Source organism: Cnephaeus nilssonii (assembly GCF_951640355.1).
Source record: "Cnephaeus nilssonii genome assembly, chromosome: 1".
NCBI lineage: Eukaryota > Metazoa > Chordata > Mammalia > Chiroptera > Vespertilionidae > Cnephaeus > Cnephaeus nilssonii.
In genome coordinates, this window is record NC_137072.1 from 70,896,851 (window position 1) to 70,924,117 (window position 27,267).

A 27,267-nucleotide genomic window follows, 5' to 3' on the forward strand; every position below is an offset into this window, starting at 1 on the left:
TTAAAGTCTGAGGTGTGAGTCATTTTAAATTTGTTTCTTAGGGTTTTCTTATTTACATATACAAGGAAATACTTTACTATTACTGTCTAACCTGCCCATGTAAATCTTTTTGTCCCCTTTTAAAGCCAATAATGTTTCGAGGAGAAGTGCGTTTAAATGTGGAAGAGAAAAAAACGAGAGCTGCAAGAGAGCGAGAAACCAGAGGTGGTGGTGATGATCGCAGGGATATTAGGCGCAACGATCGAGGTCCTGGTGGTCCACGTGGAATAGTGAGTGGTGGAATGATGCGTGACCGGGATGGAAGAGGACCTCCTCCAAGAGGTGGCATGGCACAGAAACTTGGCTCTGGAAGAGGAACCGGGCAGATGGAAGGCCGCTTCACAGGACAGCGTCGCTGAAGCCCCACTGTTGGCAAAGTCTTGGCAGTGGTACATTATTCATCGTGTTTGCATTCTTGTTAATTTTTTTTTGGCTTTGGAATGTGACACAGCCTTTTTGATCATTTCTTTGATGTGAAAAGCATCTTTGGTTATGAGTTAAATTGAGGTGGACATTATTTCCCCAATTTCACAACAGGATTCACATTGTTAATTTATAAATCTAGACTTGGAGAATTGAGGACTGAGGAATGACCATATCTTAAACTATCTACAACAAAATGAACTTTTTAAGAGGACATGCCCAACTGAATTCAGGTCCTTTGAGTAAAAAAAAAAAAAAAAAAAAAAAATCCTCTGCTGCACATTTTGTTTTAAGTGTTACTGTTTCTGCCTACTAATCTTGGAAACACAAATAGTGCAATTGGAGAATCTTGCCTTTTTTCTTGGCTCCCCCCAAAATACAAACCAACAGAAACTTTTTATGCACTCATCAAAATGCACTAATGGGTACTCTGAACTCATTAACATTGACATCTGCAACAGGAGGCAACAGGGGAGAAAAATCTTTCATCCTTTTTTCCAGTAGAGAATAGATTGTGAAATGATGAGGGCATTTTATCTGCTTGCTGTGACCAGCGTGTGTACACATAAACCTTAACAAGACTACAAGTATATTCCAGAAGAAAATCATTTAGTTTGAACTAAATAACAAAAATCAGAACTTCAAATGCTATGGTCTTGAATACTAGACCAGATTTAGTAGCTTCATATCTAAGATTTTTCTACCTGCCCCTCTTCAGTACAGGGATGGCTGGCTGCTCAACACACTCCTCCTCCCCTTTTTCCTTTCTTTAAGCTGTGTACAGTGAAAATTGTCTTTACTGTATTTTTGTTCTCTGGTAATGTAATAAGCATGATGGTGCCTTCTATTAATACATCATTCCAGTCTTGCTGGTAATTTTGTACAGTATAGTGTATGAATTGCTGTGCTGCAAAGCCAAACAGCTGCAAAATGTTGAAAAATCATTGAAGTGTATAAAAATTGCAGTATCTTTAAAATTAGTAAAATTGACTAGCATATTATTTACCTTGTTCTTTAGTTAACAACTTTGTGTTCTCTGTGGGAGGGAGTCTTGTGTGTTTGGGAGGGAGTGGGAAGGAGGAAGTCGGTTATTTGAGTAAGTCTCTTGTTGACTTTTCTCTTAGCATGAATGTGAATGATGAAGCAGATCACTTGAGAGGTGCTTGGAAAAGTCAATCAACTTGATGTACATTTTTAGTGACATTTTAAAAGCAGTCAGATTCCATAAATGGCAAGTAAACCTGAAGTGAGGATACTGCAATTTTCAGAGAAAAGAACAGCAGCTCTTAAGTGTTTGCATTTTCTATTTGGGGGGCAGGGAACTGTCATTCATTTTGCACAATTCTTGAACTGATGTCAGCACCCAAGTGGCTCTGAATTTAAGTCTGGGACGACATCTTTTATTTTTACATGAATCTCTAAACAATTCTGTGAGCAAAGTTTGTAACTGCTGGATTATTGTCTGTCTTTTTAGCAAGTTCCAGTAAACCGCAAGTATGGCAAAGGATGTTCAATTTTATGCTTGAAGCATTTGGTACACACCAGTTTCTGATGTTTCAAGCTAGGAGTGGGGTAAATAAGTGTGACCACTTAAAGCTGCTTGTTAGCATGGAAGACTTCTCCATTCTATCTTGGTAAAAACAAAAATGCACTTGACATAGTAGCAAACGGATTTTGAATTATGAAAACTGTTTGCTATTTAGTAAATTAGCAAATGATGCACATATTTTGTTTTTCATGTACTGGGCAATATAAGTAAAATTAAATCTGTCCCTTTTTTTTCCTTTGAATGAGGTCTTCCATGTTTGAGGAAAAGTCTTGCACTATTGCATACGTTTTGGGGACACAGATATCTTAATAGTTGCCATTTTGGGGGGCTTAAGGATTTTTCTTTTTCCTGCTTAAAACACTTTTTACACTTTCTGATGTATAGTACTTGAAGTTCTTACCAGAAAATTAATTTTGAGTTTTGAAGCCTTTATTCAAGCTACTTTTAAATGAGTGGTTTATTGTCAGTGTTTTTCTATAGCATATTTTTCCTTTACTCTTTTCTTTCTTCCCATTTTATATATGTGAAATTTCTAATCCAGAATATTGCCCTGCCACTCATGAAAACTGTTCTGGCACCAAAAGTAATGGCAAATGTTAAGTGTAATAGAAAATTAGAGCAAAGAGCCATTCAGCTTCAGTCTTTACATACCATAAATAAATCATTAAAACATCACATGGAGAAGTTTACATGGTGATTGTTCACCTGCAGTACTGTGGACTTTTAACATTTTGTCCCCTTTTCAGTGAACCAGAGTAAAAATATTCATCTACCATAACTGTTATTTGCTGATTTTTTTTTTTATGGATGGTAATATTCTATCCTTATGACACTATTGCAACCAAATTGGCTTTACCATCTCGGCTTTAGTAGGTATAGAAGACAATGGATTACCATCTTTATTGCTGTAATGTGTTAAGCATTATATGCTAGTAGAATCTAGTTTAATTGTTTCAGGTGGAAAGTATTCTTTCGGTTTCCATTTGAATGTGTTTGGACTAAACAAACAATAAACTACTGATGTCTGCAGCGTTTATCTATGTTCCTAATTTAATCAGTAGGGTTGTGTTCCAAAATGTTTTCTCCCAATTGCATTTCACACATCTAAGTAAAAATGAGTTGTTCTAAAACCAACTGCTTACTATTTGTGAGAATGGATCTATAAGAAGTAAAGTATTTTTATATTTTTCCTTAACAATTGTTAAGAAATCTATCCCAGTTCAGCCGATTTACAAGTTAAAGAATTTTAGAGTAATAAGTAATAAGGAAGGTGAGAATGATCTAAATCAGACTACTAATTTTTTTTTTTTTTTTTTTAAATCTTGGGTTTTCCAAAGGATTGCTACCTCACATCTCAGACAGGAAAAAGGGGATGGGAATACTGAGGCTATCTAAAGCTATGGACATGACCCAATTCAGAAATTGAAACAAATTTGTCAAACTCTAAAAGAATATTAAAGGAGGAATAATCATTTAATCATATTTATGAGTCCTAAAGCTTCCTTATAATTTTGGAATTTGAGACTTTTTCTTCATTAAAAGGGATGGTATAATTGAATTCTTCCAGATATATTCAGTGAAGATTCCTTAAATCAGACTTTGAAAGTTTGTACTGGAGAGAAACCAAAATAACCATTATTTAAAATACTCTTAAGGAAGTCAGACAAGATTTTTATAAGTGTATATTAAACTCACTTTCCATGTTAATTATAATATAACTAGAGGCCCTTCGGCCTGGCCTGCGCCCTCTCACAATCCAGGGGATGCTGGAGGCCCGGTGCACGGATTCAGCCCAATCCCCACAGGCCAGGCCGAGTGACCAGTGCACAAATCCGTGCATTGGGCCTCTAGTATGCATATAAGATCTTTGGTTAATCTCCTCCCACCTTCCCCATCACGCCTCCCTTCTGAGATTCATCAGTCTTTTCCATGTTTACAGCCTGTGTGTTGAGCATCTGCCCCCTGGTGGTCAGTGCGTGTCTTAGCTAACGGTTGAACGGTTGTTCAGGCTTTTATATATATAGATGACTTACATAATTTTATGGCTGTGGAAAAAGCATTTTTTAGATGTAATATATGCCACTATTAAAAACAACCAAATTTGAGGGAGCAAATTACCGTTTGGTCCAGGAAACTTAATATGAAACAGAATATTTGACTATTTTAGCCACTTAAGGTGTTTCATTTCACTTGTGCTCTATAACATAGTATTTGTAGCAAGTGAACGAAAATTTAGTGGCTAGATGTTAATGCTGTTCCTTTAAATTAGGAAAACTTGCTTATCATAATTTATATTTTAACTACAGATGAATAAAGACCATTGACCTTTCTTTTCATTCTGTGTTCATAAGTAGTTTTCTAATTATTTAGTAGTAGACTGTTTTGATCAATTTGATGCCAGAGTTCTTTAAAATTACTGGATAAGTGAACAATCTATTAACATCATGAAAGAAATTTCCCTTTGTGATAGATTTCAGTAGGTTGCACAGAGAGTAATTATTTTAAAATCATTTGCATCATTGAGTTAATTCCTAAGTAATAAAATTTCTGGGTATTTTGAACAAATGGAGACTTAAATCTGCTTATGCAGCATATAGCTTATGTTTAACATGTTTCAGAATGAGAAATAGTCGATTTTTAAAAATATTTTTTTATTGATTTCAGAGAGGAAGGGAGAGGGGAGGTAGAGGGGAGAGAGAGAAACATCAGTGATGAGAGAGAATCATTGATTGGCTACCTGTTACAAGTGCCCCACTGAGGATCCAGCCCGTAAGCCTGGCATGTGCCCTGACTAGAATCAAACTGGGATCTGGTTCACAGGTCGACACTCAACCACTGAGCCACCGAGGCTGGGCAGAAATAGTCAATTTTTAGCACTACCAAATAAATACTGGGCAAAATACCAAAAATGCAGGTTTAGAATTAAGAAATCACATAAAGACTACTACCCTTCTATTATCAAATTAATTGTTCTCTCTGTCTTTGATCTCTTAGAGTTTTGACAAAGCTGGCTGCCTACTTGGATTGCTTTCACTTTTGTGAAATTAATATTTTAACTGTTTTCTCATCCCATAATAATCCCTGCTCCCCAGTCCCTTGTGTGCTCAATCTCTTTCCCCATGAACTTTCTCTGGGTGGTTTCATTTTGGCCAGGTACTATCTTTCCTTCAATATGTTGTCTATCCAGTAGATTTCAAACAATATAATGGTTAAGAGGAGGGCTTAGAGCAGCAGTCGCCAACCTTTCAGACCTCACGGACTACCAGTGGCACAGACCACTGGTTGGCGACCACTGGCTTAGAAGATAGCCTGGGCTTGAATGACAAGTCCACCATTCAATGGTTAGCCTTTTTCTTTGTTTCTGTTTCCTCATTTGTAAAATGAGGTAGGTGGTTGTGAGGATTTAATACGTTAATATATAAAGCACCTAAAACAATGCAGTGGTGGGCCTTTAGCAAGTATAAGTTACTATTTTTTTTTAAGTTTAACTTTTTTAAAAATATGTTTTTATTGATTAGAGGGAGAGAGGTGGAAACATCAATGATGAGAGAATCATCTATCAGCTGCCTCCTACATGCCCCCTAACTGGGAATCGAGCCTGTATTCCTGGGCATGTGCCCTGACCGGGAATCTAATTGTGACCTACTGGTTCATGAGTCGATACTCAGCCACTGAGCATCACCAGCCACACTGGCTGGGCAAGTTGTTACTATTTTCAATTCAATTGCATTCCTACTGTCTAACCTACCCTGTGTTTCATAAACATCTTAAAAACTCACAGCCCCCTTTGAAGTCCGAGATAATTTAAAATTTGCAAGTCCAAAACAATGTTTTCTCTTTATAAGTGACTTAATGCATATCTGGCTTTCTGGTGAACGATTCTATTTTTTGACCTTTTTAACCTAGAAATGTTTGAAATCTAGTCTCAATATTTTTGTCTTCCCTCCTATCCATTTTTAAAGTGCACGAAAACTTGTTCAAGCTATTGTGATTAACTCCTAATAATTCATCTAATTCGTTTAACTTTTGAGCTGCTACGTGCCAAGCATTGTTCTAGGTACTACTGGTAAATGATAAATAAATTTCCTTGCTGTCAGACTAAAAGACTAACTCTATGGAGAGAGTGAATGTGCATATTTAAAAAGGTAGTTGGGTGTGTGTGTGGGGGGGGGGGGGGGACAAAAAGGGTCTTGTTTGCCTTAAGCAGGTTAGTTTTTATCCCCTAAGCAATTGGGAGGGGTTGGGGGGTAAGGTAATTTTATTTTGAAATGTCTGACTACAGAGTAAAAATGCAAGTTCAGTAATGAATTAAGTAAATCTGGTCAAAGGATTCACCAATATTTCAGTCAATAGCTATGATACTGGAGTCATGGTAAGTAGTATGAGTGGTGGTAAAAATCTAAGGAAAACACAGGTGATAGACTGTACTCCCACAATCTAACCCATAGGTGACCCTATAAAAACCTTGGCATAAGTGTGTGTTTCTCCCATTATACTGTTAAACATTGTCTTAATGAAGACAAACCATTTAACTTTTTATTGTTTACTAGAAGCCCGGTGCACGAAATTCGTGCACGGTGGGGGGTTGTCCCTCAGCCCAGCCTGTACCCTCTCCAATCTGGGACTCCTGGAGGGATGTCCGACTGCCCGTTTAGGCCCGATCCCACCAGGATCGGGCCTAAAGGGGCAGTCGGACATCCCTCTCACAATCCAGGACTGCTGGCTCCCAACTGCTTGCCTGCCTGCCTTCCTGATTGCCCCTAACCACTTCTGCCTGCCAGCCTGATCACCCCCTAACCACTCCGCTGCCAGCCTGGTTGATGCTTAACTGCTCCCCTGCCAGCCTGTTTGCCCCCAACTTCCCTCCTCTGCCAGCCTGGTCATCCCTAACTGCCCTCTCCTGCAGGGTTGATCACCTCCAACTGCCCTCCCTTGCAGGCCGGGTGCCTCCCAACTGCCCTCCCGTGGTGGCCATCTTGTGTCCACATGGGGGCAGGATCTTTGACCACATGGGGGCAGCTATATTGAGTGTTGCAGTGATGATCAATCTGTATATTACTCTTTTATTAGATAGGATAGAGGCCTGGTACAGGGGTGGGGGCCAGCTGGTTTGCCCTGAAGGGTGTCCCTGATCAGGGTGGGGTTCCCTTGGGGCATGGGGTGGCCTGAGCGAGGGGCCTGTGGTGGTTTGCAGGCTGGCCACGCCCCCTGACAACTCAAGGGGAGGCCCTGGTATCTGGAATTTATTTTCCTTCTATAATTGAAACTTTGTAGCCTGGGGCGGCAGCCATTTCTATGGCAATTAATTCACCTTCTACAATTGAAACTTTGTTGCCTTAAGCGGGTGGGCCCGGCCAGGGTGTGCGGAAAGCTTTGCTTCCCCTGTTGCCGCCGGCAACCCTGACCTGATCTCTCAAGCTCCATTCTGCAGCCATTTGTTTGAATTTGTTTACCTTCTATAATTGAAACTTTGTAGCTTGAGTGGAGGCTTAGGCCTGCAACAGCTATGGAAAGCTTGGCTTGCTCTGTTACCTAGGAAACCTTGCTCTCTCTGGCTGTAGCCATCTTGGATTGGGGTTAATTTGCATACTCGCCCTGATTGGCTGGTAGGCGTGGCTTATGTAGCGGAGTGATGGTTAATTTGCATATTACCATTTTATTAGAGAGGATTGAGTGCCTCTATGTGCCAGGCATTGTTGATGTTGAGCATACATGAGTGAATAAAGTCCATTGGTCTCCCTGAGCTTATTTATTTGATAATGAAGATAACTAGTTGTAAATGCTAAGGAGAATATATATATAAAAGGCTAAGCAACCAGTCAACTGGCCGGTAGGTATGATGCACACTGACCACCAGGGGGTAGACACTCAACGCAGGAGCTGCCGAGTGACAGCAACTTTGCAGAGTGCCCTCTTGCACTCCGGGACCCCTCGGGGATGTCAGATTGCTGGTTTCTGCCTGATCCCTGCAGGCCAGGCCGAGGGACCCCACCTGCTGGAGGGACCCCACTCCACAGATGCCCTTCGAGCCCTGGCACCGCCCCAGATGCTGCCAACCAGAGAGGTACCGTGGGAGGTTGGTTTGAGGGCGTGTCCGGCCCTTCTCGCCCAGTCCCGCACTGCCAGCCACCTTATAATGAATTTCCTTTCAATGTGTAGGAATCCATGCACCAGGGCTCTATTTAAGATAATAAAAAGCAACTGAGTGGTGGAATTAGGTCATAATGACTTTTGGGAACTATTTCAGTGAAGTGATAAGCTGTTTCTCAGTCACCCATTCTAGAGTTGAAATGGAACTTAGGAGCACTGTAGTCAGAAGGACCAGCTAATGTAAAACAACCTGTAAAATAAAACCTTGGAAGGAAATGATAAGAGGCTGGGATAGATGGAGTTGGTTCAAAGGGTGGCAAAATGATAAGAGGTGGGGTAGGAGAGAGAGGAACTACATCATGCAATCTGCCAGGGTAAGGAGTTAATTTGGATTTTCTTCTAATTGCAATAGGAAGCCATTAAAGAGAATTAAGCATGGCAGTGATATCCTTAGAGGATAGATAGGATAAATGTAGAAGCAGGAAAATTGGTAAGACTTGCAATAGTTTAAAACTTGGAGAGAAATAGGTTTAGCTTATTTTTTGGCAGCTGAATGTAAGCGGTATCTTAAAAGGAATTGAGAATGACTCAAGTTCTGGATAGTTAGCATAAAGACAGAAATCAATGAAAAGCAGACACTTCTACTTGAAAATAGTGTAACCAATAAAATAGTTATTTTTATACTTGTTTTTATCTCTAAAATGAGTTTTCTGACTATTTGAGAATATACTATGAATCAGTGTAACCAATAAAAGTTATTTTTATACTTGTTTTTATCTCTAAAATGAGTTTTCTGACAATATTTGAGAATATATTATGAATCACTGCTGGTGGCTTTACATCTGATTTAACATTTAGGCAAGCTAGGTATAGTTACCTAGGTTACCGCCAAAGAGGCTCAGAAAGGATAAGTCACACTAGTATGAAATTATTTGGAATACTGGATTAGCAAAAAGTGTCAATCTGCTTTCAAGGATTAGTTATTTAAAGTTCAGAAATTTAAACTTTTAAGTGCAATGCATTTTTATTGTGACTTTTAGAAAATTCTAAAATTATAGCCTCCAGCATTGGGACTAAAATTAAGGATCCCTTAATCGGGTATAACATTCAGGAAGCACAGCCTTAAGGAGTGAGAGTAGAGACTTGGAACAAAAATCAAATAGCTGTCAAATACTGTGAGTCTCTGAATTGAGGGGGAAAATACACACACACACACACACACTAGGGGCCCAATGCATGAATTCGTGCACCTTGAAAGGAACTGTGGGCCGTGAGGCTGCGGTGGGCACAGGGGTGGGTCTCAGCCCATCCTCCACGCCCCCGCCCGGCCCCTCCTGCCACGGCCCCTGGTACCCTCTGCCAGCAGCCCTGCTCCCACTGCTGCCGCTCCCATGCACTGATGGCTCCAGCCCCGCTCACACCAGCTGACTGCACAGAGTGATTGGGGCTGACGCCATCAGTGGGTGCAAGAGGCAGCTGCTGCCCCGATCACCCCTCAGGAGCATGGGGAGGTGGAGAAGCCCTCAGGGGCAATTGGGGCTGGCAGCCGCCGCTCGCACCCACTGACGGTGCTGAGCAAATAGGTGCAAACAGTGGCTCAAGCGCCAGGCAGGACCACAGTGCGTGGGAGCAAAGAATTTTCAGTAACCAGCAGAGGCTCGCCCCGATGATAGTGATCAGCACCCTGCCTTGGTCTGGCACCCCTGCTCACCTGCTCCACCATTCTGCCGCGGCCAACACCCACTATGTTCTGTGCTCTGTCTCCTGCTGCCCTTGCAGGCCATGTTCCGTGCACACCCCCTGCTGGTGAGCACACATCATAGTGACTGGTTGTTCAGTTGTTCCACCATTCAATCTATTTGCATATTAGGGTTTTATATATATAGATGTGTGTTTTCTTCGGTTGTCAAATGATCTTTAATTGAAACATTTTTTTGAACACATATTTTAATAATTTTCACAATTAATCTTTAATGGAATAATGTCCCTAAATACTCCTCATTAGTGAAACATTTTCCTTTGTGGTTCTTAACTAGCCCAGCATCCCACTGCACCACTGCTGATGTTATCTATGTGATGTCATGAGAGTGGTGGCCATCAATATTGCAACACCCAGGATCTTTTTAATGGTTTCAGAGAGTTCTCTAGTTAAAAATCGGTGCTGCATCTGTCAGGCAATGTTGACAATCTCATCAAAAGTGATTATTTCCACTGTGTGTAATGATTTTTTGCTTCTTTCTGTCTCTTGGCAATTCTTTGAGGCTTTCATGATCAGGGCGGAGGCAGAGGCACTGCCTCAATGTGGGCCTGTCTGTTCTGAATGTTCAGAATTACTGTGATCCCCAGATCCTTCCAAGCACCAGTTGCTTTGTTGATGTCAAAGCCAACCATTTTTGGAGACAAGCCCAGGGGACCAATCTTGGGGGTCAGGGCAGACGCAGCATAGACTTCCCCACTGGTGCACCTCGGGTACAGGACTTTGATCTCTTTGGGGCCAAACTTTGGCTGCATCATGGAGGTGGCTGGTGTCAGAGGAACCCGGATTTGGTATGACTGAAGAAAGTTGCACCTAACTTTCAAAGCCGAAAGCTGAAAGCAAAAAAAAACAAAACAAAAGATGTTGAGGGCCTGTCATTTTACATATGTTATATTCTCTAATCTGATTACCCTAAGTTTTTTATATTCTTTTATAGAGGTGAACTAAAGTAAAGCTTGGAGACATAAAAACCATAACCGCCTGGCATATGGTGATGAGGATAGTGACTTTGGCATAGAAAATATGTGAGAGATATTTCAATGAATGGTGACATCAGAAATGACTCAGAGTGATGTTTCAAAGCAGGCACTTATATAACAAATATGTGCTAGGTGACAAAGACTTGTATAGCATGCAGTAATTATTACCATCTAATATGAGCCAGAAACCTTCCTAGATGATGGCTGGCAATACAGCAGGTATAGCCTACTCTCAGGAAATGTGGGGGTTTTTTTAGTACTTATGTAGATAAGTACTTACTATTAGTTCTGATTAGTCCTGGGCACCACACAACTCATTTAGTCCTAACAGCAATTCTTTGAGGAGTATTACTTGTTTAACAGAAGGGTTCACTCAAGCACAATGGGGTTAGCTACTTTTCCAAGATCACATGGCTAATGGGTCGAACTAGTGAAGGTAGACAACATAATAGTGACTGGAGATGGTCCTTAATCATTATCGAGGGTGGTAATGAACGGCCTCTACGAAGAGGTACATTTAAGGTCTGAAAGGAAGAGAAAGCAGTCCTGAGATCTGGAGGAAGAATGTTTCAAGAATAAGAAAGGACATAGAGAGAGGCCCTTTTTAGAAAGTTTGTTGTATTCAAGGGCAGCGTGGCCATAACAGTCAGCAGATGATATCAAGAGGTAGGTAAGAGCTAATCTGAGGATGGCCTTGTAGTTTGTATTTTACTCTTATATTTACTCTTGGATTTTACTGGGATTGCAGGGATCTGAACAGGGAAGTGATGTGATCTGAATTAGTGAGCGGCCTGTCAAAATGTCAGCTAATAGTGATGGTGGCTTGGGTTAGAGCTGTAGCAGAGATGGTGATAAATGGTTAGCTAATAAGATTTATTTTGTATCTAGAACCTATAAGAATTTTATGGACTGGATCTTGAATGTGAGGAAAAGATAATATTCAAGGGATTCCTGGGAATTTAAAGCAGGAGTGGATTGTGGCGAGAAAATCAACAGTTTTCTTTTAGCCGTGTTAACACATTGCGGACGGATCACGAGAATTCTCGCTTCACATTACACAGTGTTTTACAAGACATTAGCTTGTAAGAACATGTAATAAGTAACTTCAAAATGCAATGGGTATTTAATTTTAAAGCGTGCCTATAACATTTATGTAATACTTTTTTTTGTACTAGTTCAATAGAAACTTATCTGGCCACTGGGTAAAGCTAGCAATAAAACTACTGGTCCGCAATGTGTTAAGTTTCATATGCCAATTATATATCCAAGAATGAATGTCACATGGTACGATTATGGAATTCTGAAGAGAGCTCAGTGCTATGAGTTGTCCATATAGGTCTTTGCTGCAGCTATGGGATTAGATGAGATTTCCGAGGAAGAGAGTGTACAGAGGAGAAGCTCAGGACTGAGCCCCCAGATACTCCCAAAATTTAGGGTTCTAGTACAGGGGAAGCATGCAGAGAAAACTGAGGAAGACAAAATAGGACGACACTGATATCATGGAAAGCTAAGTTTCAAGAGTTTATCTCAAAAGGAAGTAAGCAGTTGAGTCATGCTGTTGAGAGGTCATATGAGGTAGTGGATTAATTAGGGTGGCTAATTGCTATAATAAATAGACCCCAAGATGTCTAATGGCTCAGACACAATAGTTTTTTTTACCCCTAATATAAAAAATTAGAAAAGTGGTAATGAAGAGGTCAGTGGTCTGGCCTTCCTCCCCGAGTCATCTCCATTGTAGCTAGCTGAAAGGGAAAAGGAACATAGAGACTGTTGAATGGAGATTTTTATGGACCAGGACTGGAAATGGTGCCCATGTGGCTTGAATTCAGTCACATGACCACTCCTAACTGCAATGGAGATCGCACAAAAGAAACAAGCCACACAGGAAAAAACTAGCTTATTGTAACTAGCAATCTCTGCTACAAATGGCTTTGGCAGGATGTAGGTCATAATGACTCGGGAAGAACTATTTCAGTGAAGTGATAAGGATGAAAGCCCAAGAGAACCGGAGGTAAGAAATGAACACACCTTTTTTTCTGTAGTTTTGCTATGAAGATGAACAGAGGAATCAGAGAGAGGCTAGAAAGAGATGGAATGTTAAGATTTTTCAAAAGAGGCATGTTACTAGTGCAAACAGAATGTATAATATTGTTAACATTTAAGAAATGAATTCCAAGGTTTACACTGTTACAGCATAGATCAGCAGTCGCCAATCGGTGGTCCGTGGACCACCGGTGGTCCGTGAGGTCTGAAAGGTTGGCGACCGCTGCTATAGATGTGTTGGTGTATGTTGAATTTGGCAAAATAAGTGGTATATTGTATTTTAGGTTTCCAAATTCCAATTGTCTTAATTATTTAAAAATGTAGTAATGATGCCATTGAATCAACTACTAGGTTGAGAACAGAATTCTATTTTCTATGGCAAGTGTCCTTCCATCAAAGAACCAGAACTTTAAAGTGAATCAGTCCATTTTCTTAATAGAATGGTAGAATGTATTCATAGCTGCATGCTTCATATACTCTACTGAAAAAAATCTTACTTTTTGTAGTCTGAAGATTTTATGCCCTTTCCATTCACTTGGTGACTCAATTGAAGTGATGCCAAAAACCCATGACTAATCAGTATCTCATGGGACCTAAGTGAGAGGTGGTTTTTTTCTTTGTTTGTTTTTGCACAAAACACCCAAGCACATTATTGGGGATGTCAAGATATGTAGAAAATGATTGTTGCCAAAAGTCACTTAACGGAGATGATTGCTAATGTAAGAAAATTGGACTAAGCTAAAATACATAAATTTATTTTAAAAGGCAGAAATTTCTGGGAAGGCTATAAATTTCCTATCCTCCTGTAGTCTATTTTATTTTATTGAGATATAGTTCACATACATAAAATTCACCCTTTTGAAGTGTAAAATTCAGCAACTTTTAGTATATTTACTTTAAAAAGTTGTGTAACACTAATTCCGGAATATTTTCATCACCCTAACAAGAAACTCCATACCCATCAGTAGTCACTCTTCATTCCTATCTCCCTTTCAGTCCCTGGGAACCAGTAATCTACTTTCTGTTTCTATGGATTTGCCTGTGCTGCACACTTTATATAAATGGAATGGTATAATATGTGGCTTTCTATGTCTGGCTTCTTTCACTTAGCATAATGTTTAAGATTCATCCATGTAGCATGTATCAGTACTTCACTCCTTTTTGTGGCTGAATAGTATTCCATTGTATGGATATAACAATTTATCCATTCATCAGTTGATGGACATTTGAGTTTCACTTTTTTTTCTATTATGAATATCAATGCTGCTATGAACATTCATGTACAAGTTTTTATATGAATAAGTTTTCATTTTTCTTCAGTATATATCTAGGAGTGGAATTACTGGGTCATATGATCCTTAGTCTCTTCTAACCTTTAATTCTTTAACATATCTCTCAAGCTCTCCTCTCTAGTTGCTAACCTCATGCACTCCCATACTGTTTTCTTTAGATTTTTAGAACATTTTCACTTTCCTAAGATCTTCCCCCACACCCGCCACCCCTCCCCCCCCAGCTACAACTTTATCAAGCAAACACACAAAAATGATAATTGGGAAACTACAGCAGGGTGGGAGTGGGAGAGAATCATGTTGTTATTTGCTTGTCCGTCCAACACTTTTCTCAGTTTTTCTTTAAACACTTTTTTTTTCAAAACCTCTTTTTTCAAAACCTCTTCAAGGCTAAGCCCTTTTCACACTTAATTACTTTCTCTTCACTACCTGTCCTTAGTTGTTTTTTTTTTAAATCAATTATTCATTTTCTTCACTCTTTAACGCCTTTCTCCATTCGTCTTCACTACAAAGATTTCCCTGTGTTTTTTAAATTAACCTTGCACCTATATAATGCTACCTCCTCTTCCGCAAACATGTAAATGACTTTACCTAGCATGTGTAATTCCTAAATGCCCTGTCTCCTTTACAGTTGCCTTTAAACTCAGTTCTTTTTAAAATTGTTTTATCAAGTGTTACCTATTCACCAAATCCAGTATTTTTAGTTATACTTTTGATTGCCTGTGGGGTTTAAGCTTCAGGGTCTCTTGCTTAAAGGAGCCTTTAAAATGTTTGTTGTTGAATATTTTTGTAAAGTTGCAAAAGCAAAAATATTTTTGCATTCTTGTCAAGTTTCAGGCACCCCAAACCTGGATTTGCCATTTTATAAAAGGTGATCCGCCCCTCATATAAAAGAAGTTCATCAGATTCTGTTATAGCCTGAGGTAACAACATTGGGTATGGCTCCCTTCAACTTGGTCACAGCAGAGGAAGGAGCTAATTGCTATATTAAGACTTCTATCCTGGATTGACCAAATACTTATATTATTTTCATACCTAGGTCCCAGGTCTTGTCCTTAATATTACAGGTTCAGGAACTAGTTTTTAAGCCTTTTGACCAAAGTGATCAAGCACTGAAAAATTAATTCATGCTAACCAAACTCTCAAAGGATTATTTATAAACCAGGATATTTATTTCTTAGCATACAAAAAGGAATTAATACTGTAATATTGACTGGGTATAAATATCTGCTATCCAGAACACACTTAACTGAATCAAGACAGAGATCAAATATGATTATAAAACGTTTAGTTTTCATGATTTAACGTGAAAATAACTGAGTGCTGAAGGCGTCCTTACTGCAGAGGTATGGCCTAAACCCCTAAACCCTGTTTCTTGTGTGACTTAAGCATGTGCATGATTCTGATCTACCAGTCTTGCCTGGTTATGTATGAATTGAGTTGGTCTGTGCCTTAAAGATCCCACCCCCCAACTGCACCCAGTTTGGCTGCCATACGCCAGTACTGTGTTCTCCAACCTTCCTAGCCTTTGTCCTTTTATTTCATTCATGTTATATCTCCATTCCTCTCACTTTCAGTGCCCAGGCTACCCTCAAGGTCCCTCCTACCCTAAGTTCTGTCGTCACCTGCCTACTTTTTACCTTGCCTCACCTATTAATCATCACCTCCTAGACTGACACCCTCATCGCCCATCGGGCCCAGACTGGCCCCACCTCTCCCACCGAATCTTCCCGGCTGAGGGCGCCGTGGGCCCGCTCCCCGCCCCAGCGGGGAAGCTGCGGGGGAACACTTGATCGAGCTCTTTGCATGATCTCCCTCTTCCATTTTCTCCCAGTCCTGCAAACCGCCACCACACTGACCCTCCCCATGGACACCAGAATCGTCTCTTGCGCGTCTCTGTGGGGAGAGGTCTCCAGCGAAGGCAGAAAGGCGTCTCCTTACTTAATGTAGGTGTGTCCAGAGGCCGGCGCCCACGCCGTCCGCGAGCGGAACCCGGGCGGAGCCCCAGGTGCAGGGGAAAGGGTGGTTGGCGCTAAGCCAATCATAGCTCATGACAACAGGGATCCGCCAATCAGGACGCGGGGTGCTTGGCGCAGGGTAAGGACCCGCCCCCTTGCAGCTGGGTGGCCAACGCCTTCGCCCAGGGCTGGCTAGAGCCGAGCTGGTTCCCGAGTCCAGAGACTGGGCACCTTCCGAGCTGGGAGACCGCGCCCTCGCACCCCAGCCCACTTCTCTGCCGGCCTTGGCCTTAGCAGGTGTCGGTCCTGCCGTGGACGCCTTCTGACCTGAGCCGTACCTCTCCCGGGAGACTTTGTGCCTATGGTTGGGGACAGAGTGAGGTCGTTGCCTTGACGACGGCAGCATGCAGGCAGCGGTCCTCCTGAGTGGGAGCTCGGGGCGGGCCGAGGCCGATCTGCCTCTCTCTGCTTCCCCTGGGGCCCGTGACTGTGTCCTCCCAAGGAACCGTAGCAGCCCCGAAATTGCTAGTTTGCTAGTCAGCATTTTTTAGACCCGCGAGAGAGATGACTTTCACCTCAAATTTGTTTCCAAGTTGAAAACCTTGGGGTCTTCCCACGTGAAAGGATATTAAAGAAGCAGTAAGTATAATACTTTTCAAGGCTTCCGTTATCTCACTCTTGATGTACAATAGATTTCAACCTCTTTAACAAGATAAATTAGCATTATTTTTTATCATCTAACTTGTTGGTGTTAGAACTATACTCGTACCTGGCACAGGTCCAGAAATACCACATTGCCAGTCGGGCAGGCTTCGTTTTTATTACCCTTACATTCGAGGGGGTGGAAGGCATGAAAAGTTATAGTTTATGAGTAACTGTTTCAGGAAACAAGAGGCTTTATGAGCTGTGATGCCTTTAAGGTATTTGCAGGCAGTGCCCCTTGAAAAATGGGTGTGTTCAGTGTGCTGTGACCAAACGTGCAATTGGCTGCAAGAATGAATTTGGAGGAGTCAACTTACACAGTGTTAGCTTATCATGTGCTTCCCAACAGCTTAGATATGCTTAAGGTAATTTTAATTTGCTTTTTCAAATATCGGGAAGACCAGTTGCAAAATATTTTTAAGTGATGCAAGTTATAGATTCCATCTATTTTTGTCCTTGACATGATAAAACCTACAGTCTAGTCCTTGATAAAAACATACTGTCTTAGTGGAAGGAAAAATTATTTTAAAAAGGAGAGAGAAAATATCGTTGAGATATTTTTTCAAACACAGGCTTTTTAAATTTGAAAATAGTTGATAGACATTAAATGGAAGTAAAAATGTCAAATGTATGGAAAGTTCGTGTTGGGACACTGCTGTGTAAACAGTTTATAGTATTACCAAAGCTGGTAGTAAAATAATGAAATAATTTGAGTTGCAGTTGACTTGGATTTATTTTCAATCACCCTTCACCCCCAGGTCAATCTTCTGGTTTTCCATGTATATCTATATAATAGAACCTATATAAATTATCATATGTAAAATGCTAAAAATATATTCATTGGATTATCATAGTTTGTTAAAGAGAGGATATTTGTATTGTCTTTTTCATCAGCATACCAATAAGGAATCCAGGAAAAGCATCACACCTCACAATCGGGTAAATTAGTTTCAAATTGCCATAAATACACAGTGTAATAGGTGATAATATTTCCCCCCTTCTTTTATGAATGAGTATTTTTATATTGTCAGGTTAAAAAATTTAACCTTGAATATAAGCTTACTTAAAGGTATTTTTTCCTCCTTAAACTTTTAGAAACGTAATGGGATTAAGATGAATATATATATATATATATATTTTTTGGTTCTAGAACTTAATTTCAACACCAGATTTAAAAATAAAGTTTGAAATTTGCAATAAAACTTATGAATTAACATCTATCTGTATTTGGACTGAAAAGTTTTTTTTTTCTGTACTAAAATATGTAATGGACTGATTGCTGGACCTTCATCAATCATTGGTAAAGTAAGGAAGGTTTTATTAGGGTTGCCTTTATCCAGAAAATGACATGTAATTGGGAGTAGAAAAGAATTATAAACACAACCTGGCTCAGTGATTTAGCATTGACCAATGAACTACTAGGAGGTCACAGTTTGATTCCTGGTTAGGGCGAATGCCTGGGTTGCAGGCTCCATCCCCAGTGGGGGGTGTGCAGGAGGCAGCCAATCAATGATTCTCTCTTATCATTGATGTTTCTATCTCTCTTGCCCTCTCCCTTTCTGAAATCAATAAAAAATGTATTTAAAAAGAAAAGAATTATAAGCACAAAATTCAAATGATTATTCTCATAGTGAGTAATCATTAAAAGGATTTTTGAAATACTCTATTTGGTACTACTAATATTTAATTTCTAAAATCTGCCTATATTCTCTGATGTCATTGCTGTTATTCTGTAAGTTCAATATAGGAATTTAATTACTATAGTAAGAAAAATAAAGAAAAATAGCTTATCAAAGGTTCTTAGTATTCATTTGGTAAGTGACAGTTTTGTGAACAAATATTCTTCCTCATTGAGTAGAAAGTATATAAAAATTTTCATCTTTGATCTTTTAATCCTGATGTAAAAAAATAAACATGATCTTCACTAAAACCAAATTCACTTGCGACTTTTTCAACTTTCTGTGAAAAGGAATCATATTTTTCTAAAGTGAGCTGTAGCCCTAACCGGTTTGGCTCAGTGGATAGAGCATCAGCCTGCAGACTGAAGGGTCCCAGGTTCCATTCCAGTCAAGGGCATGTACCTTAGTTGCGGGCACATCCCCAGTAGGGCGTGTGCAGGAGGCAGCTGATCAATATTTCTCTCTTATCAATGTTTCTAACTCTATCCCTCTGCTTTCCTCTCTGTAAAAAAATCAATAAAATATATTTAAAAAAAATAAAGTGAGCTGTAATTGTTTTGTATGGTAGTTCTAGTGTTACTGTATCCAAATTAAAAATATGTTGAATTTCATCAACATGACATTTAGTAATTTAAATTTAAAGTTAATGGCTTCAGTTATATTTGTGTTTTCTATTATAAAATGTATATGAATATTTTGAAAACATAACAAAATTGGAAACAATAAGAAATTGTGAGTCAGCAAGGCAGAACCATCAACACAATGACTGCTTTAATATGGAAAACAAGTTGGGAAGAATTACTTTGCCGTGAGTGTGGAGAAAATTAATATACTCAACATTACTAACTATATTTTGGTTTTTACAGCAAGAAAAAATCCTTCTGGTTTTGAATTAAAATGGAAAAATATGAGAACCTAGGATTGGTTGGAGAAGGGAGCTATGGAATGGTGATGAAGTGTAGGAATAAAGATACCGGAAGAATTGTAGCCATTAAGAAGTTCTTAGAAAGTGATGATGACAAAATGGTTAAAAAAATTGCTATGCGAGAAATCAAGTTACTAAAGGTGAGTAAACACATTTTGGGGGAAATTACTGTTATTATATTTGTTTCATGTATTACAAGGTTTAAAGTATATATTTTTTGGCAATAAACAAATAAAATGATTACATATGTATATTCTCTCTCTCTCTCTCTCTCTCTCTCTCTCTCTCTCTCTCTCTCTCTCTCTCTACTATCTGTCTACCTACCTAGCTAGGTAGAGCTAGCCAGCTATCATTTGTATTGGGGATCCCAAAGACCACCCCAACGTACAGTGATTCACTAGAAGGACTCAGCACTCTGCAATTGTACTCATGGCCATGATTTATTACACTGAAAGGATATAAAGCAAAATCAGCAAAGGGAAACCTGTTAAGGCTTCTAAGAATCCCCTTCTAGTGGAGTCACGAAGCAGGACACTCTTATTTCCTCCAGCAATTAGTTGTGATAACACATGTGAAATATTGTCTACCAAGGAAATTCATTAGATTCTCAGTGTGCAGGGTTTTTATTGGTGACTGGTCATATAGGCATTTCTGCCTGGCTCGTACCAAAATTTCAGATTCCCAGAAGGAATGCAGGTATTCAGCATAAACAATATTGTTTGCACAGTGCACCGTTTTTATCAATTCTGGAAATGAAGGGAACCCTCCTGAAATCCAAGTTCCCAGGTACCAGCCAAGGTGCAAGCATGCCTATCTAAGGATAGCAGTCTCAGGCCTGCTATGTTATGTCCCTCTTTCTTTAATCAGTCTCACGAGAAGTGTATTAATTTTATTTATCTTTAGAAAGAACCAACTTTTAGCTTTGTTAATCTTCTCTATTATTTATTTCTCTTCTATTTCATTAATTTTAGTTTTTTAGTATTTCATTCCTTCTACTTATTTTGGGAGGGTTTATTTTGCAGTTCTTTTTTTCAAACTAGTTGAAATACATACTTGTGTCTTTTACTAGTGTTTCCAGCCTCTCCCCCCACCTCCTTTATGCATTTAAAGCTATAAATTTCCCCCTCAGAACAGTTTGGTATGTATTGCAGAAATTTTGATTAGCAGTTCAAAATATTTTCTTATTTCCCTTAATTTCCAAATATTTGGAAATTTTCTAGATTTTCCTTCCCTGGTTTTTTACTTTTGATATAATTGCCCTGTGATATGAGTATATACTGTGTAAGATTTTATTTTATTTCTTTGAAATTTCTTGATACATGCTTTTTGGTTCAGAATATACTAAAAAAATTTTTTTTTCTCATGTACTTGAAAAGTATTCCATTAAATTAGCTTTTATTACTTGCATAGATTAAATCTTCTAAATTCTCACTAATTGTGTGTGTGTGTGTGTGTTCTATCCAGTGCTGAGAAGAAATATGTTAAAATCTTCTGTGATTATTGATATGTCTTTTTTTAAATTTTAATTCAGTTAAGATTTAAATTTACAAGTAGAAAAGCCATATTATTAATATTTTATATTTAGAATTATTATACCTTCATGCTGAATCAAATCTTTTACCATCATGAAATAACTTTTTTTTAAATCCTCACCTAAGGAATGAAGATATTTTTCCATTGATTTTTTTTTTTTTTTTTTTAGAGAGAGTGGAAGGGAAGGAAAGGAGAGAAACAGCGTGAGAGAGAAACATCAATGTGAGAGAGACACATCGATTTATTGCCTCCCACATGTGCCCTGATGGGGATAGAATCTGCAACCCAGGCACATGCCCTTGGCCGGGAATAAAACCCAAGACCCTCCCATGTGCAGGCTGTGCATAGGCCAACACTCTGTAATCACTGAGTCATGCTGGCAAGGGCTGAAATAACTTTTTATTATAGTAATGTTTTTTTCTTAAAGTCTGTTTTGGCTGAAACTAATAAGGCTACACTAGTTTAATTTTGGTTAATGTTTGCATAGTATATCTTTTTCTATTTTTGTTTTACTGTTGAGGGTATTACAGATGTCTCCCATTTCTCCCCCCTTTACCCTCTTCTGCCTGGCTCCCCATCTCAGTTCTTGTTTAGAGGTGTCTCTTGTGAACATAGTTACATTTTTCTTTCATCATGTTTGACAATCTGTATTTTAATTGGAAGAGTTAGCCCACCTACATGTAATATAGTTTCTAATATAATTAGGTATAAATCTACCATCTTAATATATGCTATTTGTCTCACTGGTTCTGTATTCCTTTTTTTCTTTCTGTCTTTGGATGGATTACATTTATCATTCCTTTATTTTCTCAAATAATTAGAAAATTATATATTGTTTCTTTTTGTGGTTATCCTAGACATTTGTTAAAGTCTAACAGAATCCAGTAATTTTATCCTTCTTCCAAACCTTGCAATAATCATCTCTAGTTATTCCCTTTTATCTTATTTAAACAGCATAAGACGTAATTATTTTTAAATGTTCATTTAGATTTATTTTTACCACTTTTTTTGTTCTTCCTTTCTTTCTGCATTTATTATTTATCTGTGATCTCTTCCCTTCTTGTTTAGGATTTCCTTTTGTGAGGAAATACTGAAGATAAAACATTTCAATTTTAGTTTGCATGAAAATATCTTTATTTTGTTATTATTCATGAAGGATATTTTTGCTATGTATAGAATTTCAGGTTGGCAATTATTTTCTTTCAACAAAATGAAAATAACATTGTTTTGTCCTCTGGCTTCAATTATGGCTCTTGAGAAGTCAGCTGTCAGTCCGATTGCTGCTCTTTTTTAAGTTTGTTCTTTTATGTCTGGATCTTTTTTTTTCCTTTCAACTTTTTATTGACATATACATATAGAAAAGTATACATATCATAAAAATATATCTCTATGGATTTAAATAACTGAACAACCCATGTAACCACCATCTAAATCAAGTAAGAGAACACGAAAATAACCCCAGAAGGCCCTCTCTCCTCCCCCACCCCTCCCCCCACCCCCCTCCACCCCCACCCCTTATACCTTCTCTAGTCACTACTGTCTTCCTTTTCCACTCAGGTCACAACTGTCTTGATTACAATCAGCATAAATTAGTTTTATTTTCTGCAACCTTGTTCCCATTATATCTAAGAAGGTTTTGGGTTTTTTTTTTTTTTTTTTGTTGTTGTTGTTGTTGTTTTTCCTTTTCAGGGTATATCACCAACTTTGGAGAACTTGGCTCTGCCAGCTTTGTGGCCACAGATAATCTCTTGGTATCTTCCTACACTCCTGTTTGATCTTGATTGCATTTGGCAGTTTCACCTCATTTGTTGTGGGTAGGGGTCATAGATCCTACTTAGTACCATCAGAAATAAAGCTACATTTCTTTTCCTTATCGGTTTTATTGTGTTCTCTGAGAGGACAACAGAGCAATGTGGTCTTTTCACTAGAATTTAAAAACCAGGATATACATTTGCAATTTATACTGTTCATGCATTTTATTTATATGTCTTTCTTATGCTAAGACCTATCTTGGATTGTCACTAAATGCTAATCATTTGATGTTGTAAAAACTATTTTGCATTTTTTATAACAGCAACTGAGGCATGAAAATCTGGTGAATCTGTTGGAGGTGTGTAAGAAAAAAAAACGATGGTACCTAGTCTTTGAGTTTGTTGACCATACCATTCTTGATGACTTGGAACTCTTTCCAAATGGACTAGACTACCAGCTGGTTCAAAAGTATTTGTTTCAGATTATTAATGGAATTGGATTTTGTCATAGTCACAATGTAAGTATTTAGTTTAAATAATTATTTTGCCAATTTTTGATTCTCCAGGCACCAGTCATTTAATTTAATGAGATACTTGTTTAAAGTTTGGACTAGTAAAGTCATAGAAATGAACTGTTACTTTAATATTGCCAATTTTCATGTGTCACAATACATGTGTTCTTTTCCCCACCATCATATTATGAAAAGTTTAAGACATACCATACTGAAAAATAAAAAGAGTGTGCCATGAATACCCATATAATCTATCACCTAGATTCTATACTTGTTAATATTTTTCCATATTTTCTTTATTATGTATTTATTTATCTATTAATAAATTTATCTATTTATTAATGTCTTATTTATGTATTTGTAAGTAAATTACAGATATCAGTACACTTCAACTCTAAATACTTTGGCTATGTATATTAACTAGAGTTTAATATTTTTTTGCTTTTGTTTGAGGTGACATTTAATGAGTGAAATGCACAAATTCTAATGTATGAGTTTTGACAAAAGCATTCACCAAGGATCCATGTATATGTTAGTTCAGATTCTGTTGCCGAGTTGTGAAGTATAAAAATCCCTGCTCTTCATGGAACAGATTGTCAAATCTCAGAGAGAAAGCAGGGGTGGATGGGTGGATGGGAAGAGATCCACCAAAAAACTTGTATGTATATATACATAACCCATGGACAGTGTGGTGAAGGCCTGGGGTGAGGGGTGAGGGTGGGCTAGAAGATGTCAATGGGGGAAAAGGAGGACATATGTAACATTTTCAACAATAAAGATTTTTTTAAAAAATCCCTGCTCTTAGCCTGTAGTCTATCACAATAATTTTATATCCTTTGAGCATCAATAAGAGTACCTCTAGGTAAAATGGCACAAAGTACAAAATGAATAACAACACATTATTCTTCCAGTTTTACAAAATATTTTAAATGACATTTTTTGTGTGTGATTATAAAAGTAATAGATGCTAATGGTAGATGTGGAATTGGCCCTGTGAGCTTGCATGGATGTAATAGCAGTGGTAGCCTCTGCAAAATGCTCAGTAATGGCATATTGCCATTTAAGATGCTGGTCCCCAGAAAGAGTTTAATATATATATAATATTTTTTCAAAATACAGTTTACTTGTATTAGAGAATTAGGTCTAATATTTTGTTTTGCCTAGCTGTAGAATTTTTAGTATTGTCTCCCAGTATTGATATTTTCTCCTTTACAAATCTTAACCAATGATCTTGTTGACCCTCTTTATATTTCTTTTTTTAAAACATATTTTTATTGATTTCAGAGAGAGGAAGGGAGGGGGAGAGAGAGAAACATCAATGATGAGAGAGAATCACTGATCAGTTGCCTTCTGCATGCTCCCTATTGGGGATCAAGCCCACAACCTGGGCATGTGCCCTGACTAGGAACCGAACCCTGACCTCCTGGTTCATGCGTTGATGTTCAGCTACTGAGCCACACTGGCCTGGCGACCCTCTTTACATTTCTAATTGCCTGAATAATGCCTCCACTTGGGTACTCAGCAATCCTCATAAAGGTCCCTATGGCTAAAAGTAAACTACTAATTATTCCATCAAAACTAACTTTTTCTAAGCTTTTTAATTTTTGGCAATAAAACCACCATTCTTTTAGATTCCCAGGTTTAAATAAAATATCTGAGACTACTTTCTAAGCTCTATTGATGCTTGATTTAAAATATTTATAAACTATGTCTCCTCCTTTCCATTCCTCCAAGCACCAGTCTAGTTTAGGCCTTATTGCCTCATAGTTGTCCCACTGCTCTTTTCCCTGCCTCTAGTCCCTCTCTCTGATTTAGCTTGTTTATGGCCAAAATCTTTAAACATCGTATTGGTCATACCACTTCCATGGGTTCCCATGGCCTTGACAGGAGCTCAGACCTCAGGCTGGCAGTTGAGACATCCTTTCTCTCTAGTATATAACCTGTACTGTAGAAGTAACATGTCTCTAGTCTCCTGATCTTTTCTCTTCATTCTTTTGTTCTCTTTGTTACCTTCACTTGGAGTGCCCTTTCATTTCTACATTTATCCAGGTCATACTTAGATTAAAGACCTACCTTAGAGCCCATCCCTTTCATAACATTTTTCCTTGATTACCCAGTCTTCAATTACAGCTTTATTTTCTTAATCTTGAGAGCAGTGAGTGAGTAAAAGAACAATTGATTTGGGATATATATATATATATATATATATATATATATATATATAATATCTTTGATTATTTACATAAAATTTTAAGCATAAATGTTATTTCTTTCCCAACTAGATTTCAGGTCCTTTAAAGCCAGGAAGAATTTCATATGCTTTTATTTCTATTCATTATAGGGACAAAAACAGTGCCCTGCACATGGCAGGCACTAAAAACATAATTAACTTGTTTACCTTGATGTGCCAATATATGTCATTCTCTGTTTTTTGTCTTAGATCATACACAGAGATATCAAGCCAGAGAATATATTAGTCTCCCAGTCTGGTGTTGTCAAGTTGTGTGATTTTGGATTTGCACGGACATTGGCAGCTCCTGGGGAGGTTTATACTGATTATGTGGCAACCCGATGGTACAGAGCTCCAGAACTATTGGTTGGTGATGTGAAGTATGGCAAGTAAGACATCGTGATGGTGGTGGTGTGGGGGGTGCTAATATATTTCTAATATAAAAAAGATTCCTCTAACAATGGAAGGAAGTTTTGAATTTAGGGAACTTTACAAAGTGATTTGTAATTTTTGGTGCTTCCCCTTTAAGTATTCTTGTGAAACAATTTGGGGTGATTATACTAACATTTAATATTTTCTACAATTTCTGTTTTCAGAGTATACATCATTTAATGTTTTCTTGATTACTTTAAGTTCTCCTTTTACTGTCATACTGTAACCTTTATATCATTTTATAATATAGCTATGACCTTGAGAAATTTCAAGGTAGTTGTCCTTATGCTAATAATGCCAGAATACTCTTTAAGTTCTTATAACTGATTTTAAAGACAGTTTTTCTATTTTTTTTTTCTCTATTAGCTTTCAATTCTCCTTCTTGTTACTGTACGTGTCCCTAACGACCACCTCCTTCTGGTAGTTTTCAGTGTATGGTGGGATAGACTGATGAACTTGTTAGAATTATGTGTAAACAAAGAATGAATAGCTTCTAAATGAAAACCCAAAAGGCTTATCTTCAGAATAAAGGACACATAACTATTACGACTTTTTAGAAGCCTTTTCCCTCTATGTCACATGATCAAAGTTTCTGGAAATCTGACTTACATAAAATTAGGAATTAGTACTTTAAGTTTATAGGTGATTTAAAGATTGCTACTCCTATTCTCAATACCAGGCGTCCTCAAACTACGGCCCACGGGCCACATGTGGGTGTTTTTGCCGTTTTTTTTTTTACTTCAAAATAAGATATGTGCAGTGTGCAGAGGAATTTGTTCATAGTTTTTTTTAAACTATAGTCCAGCCCTCCAACGGTCTGAGGGACAGTGAACTGGCCCCCTGTTTAAAAAGTTTGAGGACCCCTGCCAATACCTAGAATATTTAGTAGTAATATGCCGAGCAGATTCAAGTCACAGTAAACTGAATATAAGGAGGCCAAATTTTACACCACACTGCTTTTCTTTCAGAGCTGTTGATATATGGGCCATTGGTTGTCTGGTAACTGAAATGCTCATGGGGGAACCCCTCTTTCCTGGAGATTCTGATATTGATCAGCTATATCATATTATGACGTGTTTAGGTAAGATTATACATCTGCATTTTCAATTCTAGAGGCTTTCTCCTATGCTTGCTTATTTGTTTGTATTGATTTTACAAGGTAGGAAGCAAATAGGAAATTTTCATATACATGTATATATTCATTCATTCTCAGCCTGGCCTTGGTCTGTGTGACCTATGGTCCTAATCACGCTTTCACTCCACCTGCTGCCCCACTTCCCCCTAAAGAGCAAAGGTTATATATATTTCTCTGCACTTTCGCATTCAGTCACACATAGAAAGGATGCAAATGATTGCTTATTACCTATGGATCAATA

At 38.3% G+C, this 27,267-nt stretch overlaps 2 protein-coding genes across 5 annotated transcripts in view; both read left to right on the forward strand.

Moving 5' to 3' along the window:
* The window catches only part of G3BP2 (G3BP stress granule assembly factor 2), a 72,832-nt gene extending 69,785 nt beyond the window's left edge, over positions 1-3,047 (forward strand). For all 3 annotated transcript variants that reach the window (XM_079768653.1, XM_079768655.1, XM_079768654.1), the window contains one exon: positions 126-3,047. In XM_079768653.1, the coding sequence (XP_079624779.1) occupies positions 126-398 (273 nt within the window). In that variant the 3' untranslated portion in view covers positions 399-3,047. The remainder of the gene's footprint in view (positions 1-125) is intronic.
* Positions 3,048-16,303: 13,256 nt separating this feature from the next.
* Positions 16,304-27,267, forward strand: part of CDKL2 (cyclin dependent kinase like 2) — a 33,629-nt gene continuing 22,665 nt past the window's right edge. For both annotated transcript variants that reach the window (XM_079771817.1, XM_079771816.1), the window contains exons 1-5: positions 16,304-16,766; positions 19,375-19,573; positions 23,041-23,235; positions 25,670-25,848; positions 26,860-26,972. In XM_079771817.1, the coding sequence (XP_079627943.1) occupies positions 19,406-19,573; positions 23,041-23,235; positions 25,670-25,848; positions 26,860-26,972 (655 nt within the window). In that variant the 5' untranslated portion in view covers positions 16,304-16,766; positions 19,375-19,405. The remainder of the gene's footprint in view (positions 16,767-19,374; positions 19,574-23,040; positions 23,236-25,669; positions 25,849-26,859; positions 26,973-27,267) is intronic.